Consider the following 12,368-nt stretch of genomic DNA (forward strand, 5'->3'; position numbering starts at 1 on the left):
CACTAACTTGTAAAATTGTTGTAATCGCATACCAGAAACTGACAAAGACTCTATGGGCAGTTGGCTGTCATTAGGATTTTCATGCTCATGAATGGAGGTGCTTTATTTGGTTAAGACGTTCCTGCCCCACAAGCCTCCCAGTGTGTTCCCGTATTACCCTGTACTTGCTGTTCTGTGTTCTTTTATAATCGGCAGTTTATTTGTCTCTCTCATTAAACTCTAAACTGTGAGAAAGCAAAACCCATAGTCCTCTCATTTACTGCTCTTTCCTCAGCACTTACCTTGCCTGCCCACAGTTGCTGATTAGATATTTTTTATCGGAAGTTGGATGTTGGTGGGAAAAACTGCTTACCACAACTTTGTGGTTTCCTTATTTGATTTAAGGTGACTTTTGTTGTGTATTGAACATAGATGCCATTGAAGCAATTGAGTTACCAGAGCCTGAGGCCATGGAATTAGAGCACGTGGATGAGGAAGAGAAGGAAAATACATGCAAGAGTTTGTCAGACCACGAACAGCCGGGAACCCCTGATCCAGCTGACTCTGGAGGGACATCAGCTAAAGAATCCGAGTGTATCACAAAGCCTGTCTCTTTCCTTCCTCAAAACAAGGAAGAATTAGAGAGAACAATTAAAAATATCCAAGGAACCATAACCGGGGATATTCTACCCAGGCTACATAAATGCCTTGCATCTACGGTAATAACTTTATTTGGGGTCCAGCAGGTCTGTGTGAATTCTGGTGTTGGTGGAGCCCTGTCACACTGAGGCTCTTAGTGATTATTGATTGATTTCAGCTTTTAGATTTCCTTTTATCTCAACACTTCACAATTCACCCCTCTACTCTTATCCCTTCAACTTCAGGCTTATCCTGCTGCAACTAAGCAGTAACGTTACACTCATTCTTTATGATTTTGATATGGTAGATAAATGCTTTTCCATCTCCAAAGTAGTTATTAAGAGACTCCCGTGTCCCAAAAAGGTTATTAAAAATTAGAATATGTTTACCTTTCGTACTTTTTGGTCAGTTCTGCACTATTCAAAATTCATCTTTCTCTTTGTTAACAGGGATAATATTTAGCAGTGCGTTCTCATGAAGCCAAAGCCTTTCTTTCCTTCTCAGGGTGAATCATGGGTTGGCCAACAATGGCTCAGGGACTAAATCTAGCCTGTGGCCTGTTTTTGTATAGCTTTATTGGAACACAATTACCCATTTGTTTACATAGTGTTTAGTACTGACTTTTTATCACAACATCAGAGTTAAGTCAGACCCCATAAAGCCAAAAATACTAAAATACTATCTGGCCCTCTTCAGAGAAAGTTTGCTAACTCCTGGCATATAATATTGATTTATATTTTTGTATATTTTGTATATTTGTAAATAAAATTTTATTTGAGGCCCTGTATTTATATATACTAACAGCGTCACTCAAACACTTGACTGTTCCAACTGATACACATTTTATATGAGTTTCCTATACTTCACAGCAGTGAAAATCCACACTGGTGAAAATTTGGCTTTATTTTTTTTCTGATGGCTTCTTTGAAAAGTAGAACATTCTTACTCCTGTTATTTTTATAATTTTTAGAGAGCTATCCTTAAATTAGAGATTTGGTTTATTTTTAAATAAACTTAGAAATGGGCTTAAGATCTATAGAAAGAGCTGCCTTTCTTTTCTTTCTTTTTTTTAAATGATCATCCATCCTTCTAGAAAAATTTGTCTTTCAAATACAAGGTTGCAGTGTTGGTAGATCACTGATCCATTTCCTTTCATTTTAACTTAACCTAAATGTTTCTTGCAGACCAAAAGAGAAGAAGAACACAAGCTCATCAAGTCAAAGGTTGTGAATGATGAGGAAGTGGTTCGCGTTCCATTAGCGTTTGCCATGGTTAAACTAATGCAGTCCCTTCCACAAGAAGTTATGGAAGCTAATCTGCCAAGGTATGTTTTGTAACAAATTAGAAGTTTAGTGAAACTCAAAAATTGCTTCTTTTCTTCCTTGTTTTTGAACCTCTTTTGTCAGGAAGAGGAAAAGTACTGTAATAACTTGCTGTGGTTTAGAATCTTAACAGGGAAATTTGAGTTATGAGTAACTAAGAGACAAAAGGATATGTATATGTTTAATTGCTTCGTTTATTTGATTAGTCATTTTTCAACTTCTCATTTTCTAGTATTTTGCTGAAAGTGTGTGCCCTACTCAAGAACAGAGCCCAAGAAATCAGAGACATTGCACGCAGCACTCTTGCGAAAATAATAGAGGATCTTGGTGTGCACTTCCTCCAATATGTTTTAAAAGAATTACAGACTACCCTTGTCCGTGGATACCAGGTAAATTGCATTTTGTGCTTTATATTCAAGTTCTGTTGGAGTTAAAATACTTGCAACTTGAACACTGCAAGTTATGGAACTTTGGGCCTGGCTTTAATAAATTTGATCCACTGAGACACTGAGCAGTAATATTCAAAAGTTTCTAATTAGTATTAAGGAAATCTGTTATTTAAATAATGCCTGTATCTGATTTTTAAAAGATCCTCATAGGCTTGGGTTACATGACCTACCTTTTTCTCTCAAATTACTTCATATCAAGCTTTATATTCTCTGAGTTCTTAATATAATTATTTTTAATGTGTATTGACTGTATTATCAGTGGTGTGAACAATAAAGAACATACACATTTGTTTAAGAGTTGGAATATAAAATGTAAGTTATAAAATAAGGGGCTGGGTGCAGTGGCTTATGCCTGTACATCCAGCACTTTGGGAGGCCAAGGCAGGGAGATCACTTTAGGCCAGGAGTTCAAGACCAGCCTGGTTAACATAGTGAGACCTCTTCCCTACAAAAACCAATAATAAAAATAGCCAAGCTTGATGGCACTTGTCTGTGGTCCCAGCTACTCAGGAAGCTGAGGTGGGAGGATTGCTTGAGCCTGGAAGGTCAAGGCTGCAGTGAGCTGTGATTGTGCCACAGAACTCCAGCCTGGGCTACAGAGTGAAACCCTGTCTCAAAAAAATAAAATAAGAGCACCAAGTGGAATACATAGCACTCCGAGTGGTTATGTGGTATCTAGCCCCTTGCTGCTGCAACCATGGCGCCTGGACAGACAATATTTGCAGCATCTGGGGCTTGTGAGAAATACAGGATTTAAAGGTCCTACATCTGACCTACAGAAACTGCATTTTCATATGATCCCTGGGTGATTTGAAGTTTGAGGAACGCTGTAGCTTGTTCTTTTCAAGTAAGCAGCCATGTTACTTGTTGGGTTGGGGATGAAGAATGATGCTTGAAGAAAACAATTTTGGTACCATCTATATGATTAAGACTCCTGGTAGTTAGCTTTACCTTATACATCCTAGTTTGTTAATGGGTAAGGTTCCTAGTCTATAGACTGTAAGTCTAACACACTAAGAAATGTCATATTCATTTTGACTATCTTTCTTTGTATAGATTTTTAGTAGTTGCTCTATAGATTACCATATGTTAACTTAACTTTCAATAGTCTACTGAGAATCAGTGTTTTACCAATTCAAGTGGAATGTAGAAACCATATCACCCTGTAGGTCCCTTTGCCCTTCACCCTTTGTATTATAGCTCTTTATGTATTAACATCTCCATATATTGAAAACTTCATTAGGCAGTATTACAATTTTTACTTATAATTGTCAAACAAGTTTTCAACACTCAAGAGGTGAGTAGTCTGGGCCGGGCGCAGTGGCTCACGCCTATAATCCCAGCACTTTGGGAGGCCGAGGCGGGCAGATCACGAGGTCAGGAGATTGAGACCATGCTGGCTAACACGGTGAAACCCCGTCTCTACTAAGAATACAAAAAATTAGCCGGGCGTGGTGGTGGGCGCCTGTAGTCCCAGCTACTCGGGAGGCTGAGGCAGGAGAATGGTGTGAACCCGGGAGGCAGAGCTTGCAGTGAGCCAAGATCGTACCACTGCACTCCAGCCTGGGCGACAGAGCGAGACTCCGTCCCCACCCGCCCCCCCAAAAAAAAGAGGAGAGTAGTCTGTTCTACCTAGAGATTTGTTTCTGCTGTTCTTCCTTCATTTCTGAATTTCCACACGTCTTTCTAATATCATTTTGCCGTAGTCTAGAGGGTGTCCTTTAGCAATGCTATGGAGCAGGCACGGTGGGAACAGATTCTCTTAGTTTTCTTCTATGAATGTCTTCCTTTTACCTTCATTCCTGAAACATATTGTTGCTGGATATATAATTTCACTTTAACGGTTCTTTCTTTTTAGCCGTTTAGTTCTTTCCTTTAAAAATATTGTTCTACTTCCTTCCAACCTGTCTTTTCTTTTTTTTCCACATCAGGCAGATAATGCCCAACTATTGTAACAAGGTTGAAGGAGACACATCTCACACATAAACACAAAAACCCCATCATCACACTTACAAATTATGAAGCATCCTTTCCTGCCTTTCTGATGAGTTATTCAATTTGTTGCCCTCTTCTTACTAATGTGCTGTTTATCTGGGGCTGCTTTAAAGGCTTTGCCATTATTTTTCAGCAGTTTGATCATGATGTGTCTAAGTGTGGATTTCTTTGGATTTACTCTGTGTGGCATTTGCTGAGCTTCTTGGCCACATTTGAAGACGATTCAGCCAGTATTTGTTTGTGTTTTTGTTTTGTTTTGTTTTGTTTCTGGAGACAGAGTCTTGCTCTGTCACTCAGGCTGGAGTGCACTGGTATGATCTTGACTTACTACAACTTCCATTTCTCAGGTTCAAGCAATTCGCATCCCTCAGCCTCCCAAGTAGCTGGGATGACAGGCATGAGCCACCACGCCCAGCTAATTGTTTTTGTATTTTTAGTAGCTATGGGGTTTCACCATGTTATCCAGGCTGGTCTCAAATTCCTGGCCTCAAGAGATCTGCCTGCCTCGGCCTTCCAAAATGCTGGGATTACGGACATGAGCGACCGCACCCAGCCCCAGTATTTTTTAAAATAAATTTTCTGCAGTGCACTCTTTCTCCTCTCCTGGGACTCCAGTGAAATGAATGTTTGTTTTTCTCCCATTGGTTCCTGAGGCTGTATTCATATATATATATATACTTTTTTTTTTTTTTTTTTTTTTTGCTGTTCTTCCACTCTGTTTCAGTTGGATAATTTCTTTCAGTCTATCTGCAGGTTAACTGACTCTTCCCTCTTTCATATCTTTCTGCAATTGAGTTCATCCAATGAGTTTCTTATTTCAGTTTTTGGGTTTTTCAGTTCTAAAATATTCATTTATTTTTTCTTTAGATCTTCTATTTCTTTGCTGACACTTAATTTTTGCATTCGTTTAAGTCTTTCTGCTAGAAAACTGGGGCTTTATTTTTCCCACTCTGCCATGTGCCTCCTGCAGCTGTGCCCATGTCAGGGGCCAAACAATGGCAAGACAGAAAGAGAAAAGCAACTAGACTAGGCCAACCCTCTCAGAACTATAGTTCCAATGAATATAGAGGAAACTTCCCCTCCCAGAGTCGTAGCTCCGCCGTCCCCATTTCAAGGCCACTGCCACCACCATAGCATTGCGAGACATGGTCTGTTGGGAACTGGACATACAAGGAGGAACACATCTCTGTTCTTGAGGATTCATGCACACATTTTTAAGGAATACCTGAGGTATTTAAATGAGTAGCCCTTTTTTTCTGTAACCATCTGTTCTTCAAGTCTATCCCATTATTTGTTAAAATAACTAAATTAGAGTTGAGAGAACAACTGATTTCAGCTTTAGTATTAATCATGTAGACTGTACCAGAATTGTTCTCTTTGAGCATCACTCGTCATCCTCACCCCCACTGAAAGGATTTTTTACAGTTATAGGAAAGTTGGGCACAGTGGTGTGCACCTTTACTGCCAGCGACTCAGGTGGCCGAAGTGGGAGGTGAACACCTTGAGCCCAGGGTGTTCAAAGCTAGCATGACAACATAGCAAGACCCTGTCTCTCTCTCTATATATATATATAAGTTTCACAGCAAACATTTCAAATACAGATGCTTTTTGACTTTTTTGATGAGATAGTGTCCCAATAAATCCATCATAAAGTTGAAAAATCATAGATCAAAACAACGTAAGTTGGGAACCCATCTATATATAAAAGTACTTAAAGATCACAAGTAGGGGCTGAATGCTGTGACTCACACCTGTAATCCCAGCACTTTGGAAAGCTGAGGTGGGCAGATCACTTGAGGTCAGGAGTTCAAGACCAGCCTGGCCAACATGCTGAAACCCTGTCTCTACTAAAAAATATGTATATATAAAAATTAGCTGGGCATGGTGGCACATGCCTGTAATCCTAGCTACTTTGGAGGCTGAGGCATAAGAATTTCTTGAACCCGGGAGGCAGAGGTTGCAGTGAGCTGAGATCACACCACTGCACTCCAGCCTGGATGACAGAGCAAGACTCTGCCTCCAAAAAAAAAAAAGATCACAAGTAAGTACATAAGAAACTATGCCTTTAAGACCCAATCTATGTTTTGACAACTAAATGTGTTTCCTTAGCCTATGACCATTATCTGATATTTACCTTGATAATTTCACAGCTGTAGAAGCAGCATAAAGAATTCAAAAAGCTTGAGAGGCAGGATAACCTGTTGTAGAGCCTGAGACTGGTTTCTAATCTTCACTCCACCAGTTCTTATCCATGACCTCTTTGTGCCTCAACTTCTTCATCTAAAAACTGCTCATAATGTAGTACCTACTCCATAGATTGGCTGAGTGAGGCTTAAATGATGTAATACATGCAAGGTATTCATACAGTACCTACCCTGTAATAAGCTCTCAGGAAACATCAGCTTGGTTGCTATGGGGTGCAAAAACTTGTTTCCTTCATAACCTTTTATTTACAAGCTTTGATTGCATTCAACATGGGCAAGCTCCTTAATTCACAGGTTGGTCTTCTTTTTTTAAAGTTCAAGACTCTTGGCTAGGCACAGTGGCTAACGCCTGTAATCGCAGCACTTTGGGAGGCTAAGGCAGGCGGATCACCTGTGGTCAGGAGTTCGAGGTCAGCCTGGCCAACATGATGAAACACCATCTTTACTAAAACTACAAAAAAATTAGCCAGGCATGGTGCCAGGTGACCATAATCCTAGCTACTCGGGAGGCTGAGACAGAAGAATCTCTTGAACTCGGGAGACGGAGGTTGCAGTGAGCCAAGATCGCGCCATTGCACTCCAGCCTGAGCTATAAGAGCAACACTCTGTCTCCGAAATAAATAAATAAATAAATAAAAATAAAGTTCAAGACTCTTGTGCCTCTCTTTATAAATCACTGGCCTGGTTTAGTCCCAACAACAGATCTAAGAATGGTAGTGTGTTTCTGAACACCTTTGGTACAAAGTGATCATTTGGTTATAAGATTTTAGATAGTGAAATAACTGTGTCATTTGTGGAAGCTTCTCCTGGCAATAGAAGACATATAAACTCTGAGTGTGCTCTTTGCAGTGCTTCCTAGATCTTATGTTTTCCTAGTGTGACACTGTTAACATTCATATTGTTACTGTGCATCTCACCTTAGGTCCATGTGCTGACTTTCACTGTTCACATGTTGCTGCAAGGCCTCACCAATAAGCTGCAAGTCGGGGATTTGGACTCTTGTTTGGATATAATGATTGAGGTAAGACTTACAGAAATGAATTCTAATTTTTTTTTAAGTGGGCAAATGACACAAAAAAATCAATTCACAAAATAAGAAATAATAATAGCCCATAAAAATGAAAATAATGTAACACCTCATCTTTTAGATTAGCAGAGGTTTAAAAAGCTAAGACTGTCACTGCAAGGAGCTCATCAATTGGTATGATCTTTCTGGATAGTAAGTTGCCATTTTGTATCAAGAGCTTTTGAAATGAGAAAAGATTTTCAGTCACATCTAAGAATCTATTTTTAAGAAATAAATTGTGTTCACAGGAGCTTTATTTATAATACAGTGGGAAATTAATAATAACTTTTAAAATTGGGCTGGGTGCTATGGCTCATGCCTGTAACCCCAGCACTTTGGGAGGCTGAGGTGGGCAGATCACTTGAGGCCAGGAGTTCAAAACCAGCCTGGCCATCATGGTGAAACCCATCTCTAACAAAAATACAAAAATTAGCCAGGCATGGTGGTATGCGCCTATAATCCCAGCTACCCAGGAGGCTGAAGCAGGAGAATTGCTTGAACCTGGAAGGTGTAGGTTTCAGTGAGCACAGATCATGTCACTGCACTTCAGCCTGGGCAACAGAGTGAGACTCTGTCTCAAAAAAAACGAAAAGAAAAAATTGGATAGTGTGCTAATTTGGAGGCTACAATTGTGAAGAGAATAAATTTGCCACATAAGTTTTTGTTCATTTATTTTAAAATGTAGACACTAACATTTTGAATCTCAATTTAAATATTTGCATTAGACCAGGCACAGTGGCTCACGCCTGTAATCCCAGCACTTCGGGAGGCTAAGGCGGGTGGATCACTTGAGACCAGGAGTTTGAGACCAGCCTGGGCTATGTGGTGAAACCCTATCTCTGCTAAAAGTACAAAAATTAGTCAGGTGGGGTGGCAAATGCCTGTATTCCCACCTGCTTGGGAGGCTGAGACATAAGAATTGCTTGAATCCAGGAGGTGGAGGTTGCAGTGAGCTGAGATCACACTACTGCACTCCAGCCTGGGAGACAGAGTGGGACTTTGTCTCAAAAAACAAATAATTAATTAGATTAATAATTAGATTGCAAATATTTGTAATTTATTATTAGAGTGTAAATAATTAATGAGATTGCAAAGATTCTGAGAACTTCTTGAAGGGAAATTAAGCTACTCTTTGGTGCATCAAAAAAGAAGTAACTGTCTATACAGTCATACAATTATATATGTACATCTGTGAAGGATTTTTCTTTGTTTCCCATTAGTATCAACCTTTAAGTGTTTCTTATGTGTTTGTTTTTTAAGTAATTGATCCCTAAATTGCATTAAAAACAAGTGCATTCTAAAAGAAATTTCTTCCATCTCATTTGAGCCCAGTCCAACTTGCATTTCTTTGATTAGGACATGTCAGGGCCTCTATTCAGTAACTGCTTATGTTGGCATATCTTGCTGAGTGCACATAATTGCCATTTGTCCTTTTTCTTCCAAAGATTTTTAACCATGAGTTGTTTGGTGCTGTTGCTGAAGAGAAGGAAGTAAAGCAGATCCTCTCCAAAGTCATGGAAGCACGAAGAAGCAAAAGTTACGACTCTTATGAAATCCTGGGCAAGTTTGTAGGAAAAGATCAGGTTACAAAACTTATCCTTCCCTTGAAAGAGGTAAGGACTTGAATGCAGTTCAGGAGAGCACAGCATTGGAATCTCATGAGTTCCTAAAAGGAATGATGCGGGGCAACCTGAAACACTGTTCTTGATCATGCATGATTTCCTTAGGTGCTAGGGCTCTAGGACCATATGGCCAATGAGTGCTTTGATTCAAAAGTCATAGTCCTCAATGTAAACCATGAGATGAGAAAGAAAGGCAGCAAGAATTGAGTGCAGATGAATATTATAGCTGGGTCAAGTCAGCAGCTAAGAACATGAAGAAATCCTGAGGCACACAAGCCACATAGTGCTTATCTCTGAGGTTGAGGTTATAAGTAACATTTCTTTATATGTTATGTACGTGTTTGAAATTTTATTGAGAATTTATTTTAGGCCAGGCATGGTGGCTCACACCTGTAAATCCAGCACTTTGGAAGGCCAAGGCGGCAGGAATTGCTTGAGCCCAGGAGTTCGAGACCAGCCTGGGGCAATATAGCAAGAACCTGTCTCAATTAAAAATGTATATTTACATTTACCAAAAAATTCATTTTAATTATGAGTAAATAGATATTAGAAAGCCTTTGGACACAGGTTGCCACTTCCAGGTTGCCAAGAGGAAGAAAACTGGCATTTATGGACATATTATATTCTAAGCACTGCTACATTCTCTCTCCTAATCTGCACACCCTGTGAGATTGATGGTACTTCCATTTTACAAGTAAGAAAATTCAGGCTTGGAAAGGTAGAAAGGAACATGGTTAAAGAGAAAAGTCAGGGTTTAGTTCCAGATCTTTCTGATCCAAGTTCACATTCCTACCATGGTTTCGTTCTGCCTCCTGAAGCTCAGGGACTGTAATTTACCCACCTTCCTGTTGATTTCTGTGCCTACTGCAGGGGTGAACATCAGTAAATGTTACTGATTTATTGGTTTTGTGTATTAAAACTAGAGCAAAGAGCGCTATCTATTGACATGAATTACATTAGGTCTAAATGTTCTGGTGCTAGATGAACTCCATAATTGCTCCTAGAATGCATTTAGTTTTATCTGAGCCTTATCTAAGAATGTTAGATACATTTTGAGGATGAAAAAGAGTCAACAGAGCACATATATCCGTGATGTATATTACAAAGTCCCTCCAAGGTATTGAGATTTATTAATACTATGTTTCATGCAAGATAATAACTCTGAAGCACCGAATATTTCCTGAGGTTGCTGATCCTGGTTCCCATTAGGTTCCTCTGATTTGGCCCAATAATTGATATCAGACCCTGAGGCTTGGCCATGGCAGCACTTCATTCTCGTGGTTTCCTATGAGGAGTGAATACATTTTGTTGATTGTGTGTGTGTGTGTGTGTGTGTTTGCCGCCTCTAAGTTACTCCTGTTAATGTACCAGGAGAGTTGATGTTAACTCAGAAGTCTCAGATCTCTGGCATTGTGCCCTGAGGTCTCACCAGCAGAGAACAGGGAGGGAGTGGAGGAAACCCCGAGGCTCACAAGCCTGCACAGTGGTTCTTCCTGGGGTTGAGAGTATAGGTCACTTTCACCTTATATGTTATATCTGTGTTTGAAATTATGTTAAGAATGTTTTTTAATTAGGAGGAAGCCAAACATATATTAGAAAGCCAGTATGTAAAAGAAAACCACCATTATGACAAATCAAAATGCATTTCTGTGTCATCTCAGCATGACATTTGTGTTTTGCCTTTAGATCTTACAAAATACCACGAGTTTGAAACTGGCCCGAAAAGTTCATGAAACTTTACGCCGAATCACAGTGGGATTAATCGTAAATCAGGAAATGACGGCTGAATCCATTCTATTACTCAGTTATGGTTTGATCAGTGAAAATCTTCCCCTGTTAACAGAGAAAGAAAAGTAAGTTGGAAAAAAAAAACCTGTCATTTAGGTCTCTGCGTCTGATAAGCCATTCTGTGGGTTGTTTTAATACTTTGCTTTAGTAAAAAATAAAATTGTATCCACCTGAGTTCTCAGATGGTACTTTATGGTGTGATACATTTCAACATGAGATTTTCTCATAAATGAGGTAGCTGTGACAGCAGACAATTATTTTGGCATTTCTCTGATACCATTTTGTTTTAAAGATTTATTGGTTCAAAGATAGGATAGATTTAAAATCTATATCTTGTATTCTGATTAAACAGAGATTGAGACCTTAAAAGATGTTAAAATATCTTAAAAACAAGGTGCGGTGGCTCGTGCCTGTAATCCCAGCACTTTGGGAGGCTGAGGTGGGCAGATCACCTGAGGTCAGGAGTTTGAGACCAGCCTGGCCAACTTGGTGAAACCTCATCTCTCCTAAAAATAAAAAAATGAGCCAGACATGGTGCTGGGCGCCTGTAATCCCAGCTACACAGGAGGCTGAGGCAGGAGAATCACTTGAACCTGGGAGGCGAAGGTTGCAGTGAGCTGAGATCGCACCACTGCACTTCAGCCTGGGCAACAGAGTAAAAAAAAAAAAAAAAAAAAAAAAAATCTTATATATTAGTAAACTTCCTTTTGTTTCTGTGGTCTAAAAGAGACTCATTGGCATTTATTTTCAGAAATCGAACAAGGGAGTGTCCTGCTGTTGATCTTAATGTAAATATATTGTCCTAGTAACCTTAATCAACAGCCTAATAATCTTCTGTGTCTCATGGTTTGGGGGTTGGGGGGTGCAAAACCCGAGCAAATGGCACATTATTTAGTGCTGGGCTGTCATCACTTTAGAAGGGCCACTGTGACTTCTTGGAATGCAGCTGACAGTGTTCTTTCCCCTCTTCTCATGTCACGTGATTGACAGAAATCCAGTAGCCCCAGCACCAGATCCACGTCTGCCACCCCAGAGCTGCCTTCTGCTTCCCCCAACTCCAGTTCGAGGTGGACAGAAAGCTGTTGTGAGCAGGAAAACCAACATGCACATATTTATTGAGTCTGGGCTTCGGGTAAGAATTAACCTTAAAATAAGACTTGCTACTTTCAGGGAGTCTGCACCTTTTAATCTTCTGTTGAATTTCTTTCTTTTTTTTTTTTTGAAACACAGTTTCGCTCTTTTTGCCCAGGCTGGAGTGCAATGGCGCGACCTCGGCTCACCGCAACCTCCCCCTCCCGGGTTCA

General features: G+C 39.9%; 1 protein-coding gene and 1 non-coding gene across 2 annotated transcripts in view; one reads left to right on the forward strand and one right to left on the reverse strand.

The window, feature by feature from the left end:
- Nucleotides 1-12,368, forward strand: part of UTP20 (UTP20 small subunit processome component) — a 108,729-nt gene that overhangs the window by 76,328 nt on the left and 20,033 nt on the right. Inside the window, exons 41-47 of the mRNA XM_008004396.3 lie at nucleotides 412-698; nucleotides 1,803-1,942; nucleotides 2,173-2,329; nucleotides 7,511-7,609; nucleotides 9,100-9,267; nucleotides 10,963-11,129; nucleotides 12,055-12,196. Of these exons, the coding sequence (XP_008002587.3) occupies nucleotides 412-698; nucleotides 1,803-1,942; nucleotides 2,173-2,329; nucleotides 7,511-7,609; nucleotides 9,100-9,267; nucleotides 10,963-11,129; nucleotides 12,055-12,196 (1,160 nt within the window). The remainder of the gene's footprint in view (nucleotides 1-411; nucleotides 699-1,802; nucleotides 1,943-2,172; nucleotides 2,330-7,510; nucleotides 7,610-9,099; nucleotides 9,268-10,962; nucleotides 11,130-12,054; nucleotides 12,197-12,368) is intronic.
- Nucleotides 4,315-4,416, reverse strand: LOC119624101 (small nucleolar RNA U13). Its single transcript, XR_005240184.1, has one exon. It is a non-coding gene; the product is annotated as a small nucleolar RNA U13 (small nucleolar RNA).

Source organism: Chlorocebus sabaeus, chromosome 11 (genome assembly GCF_047675955.1).
Source record: "Chlorocebus sabaeus isolate Y175 chromosome 11, mChlSab1.0.hap1, whole genome shotgun sequence".
NCBI classification, from domain to species: domain Eukaryota; kingdom Metazoa; phylum Chordata; class Mammalia; order Primates; family Cercopithecidae; genus Chlorocebus; species Chlorocebus sabaeus.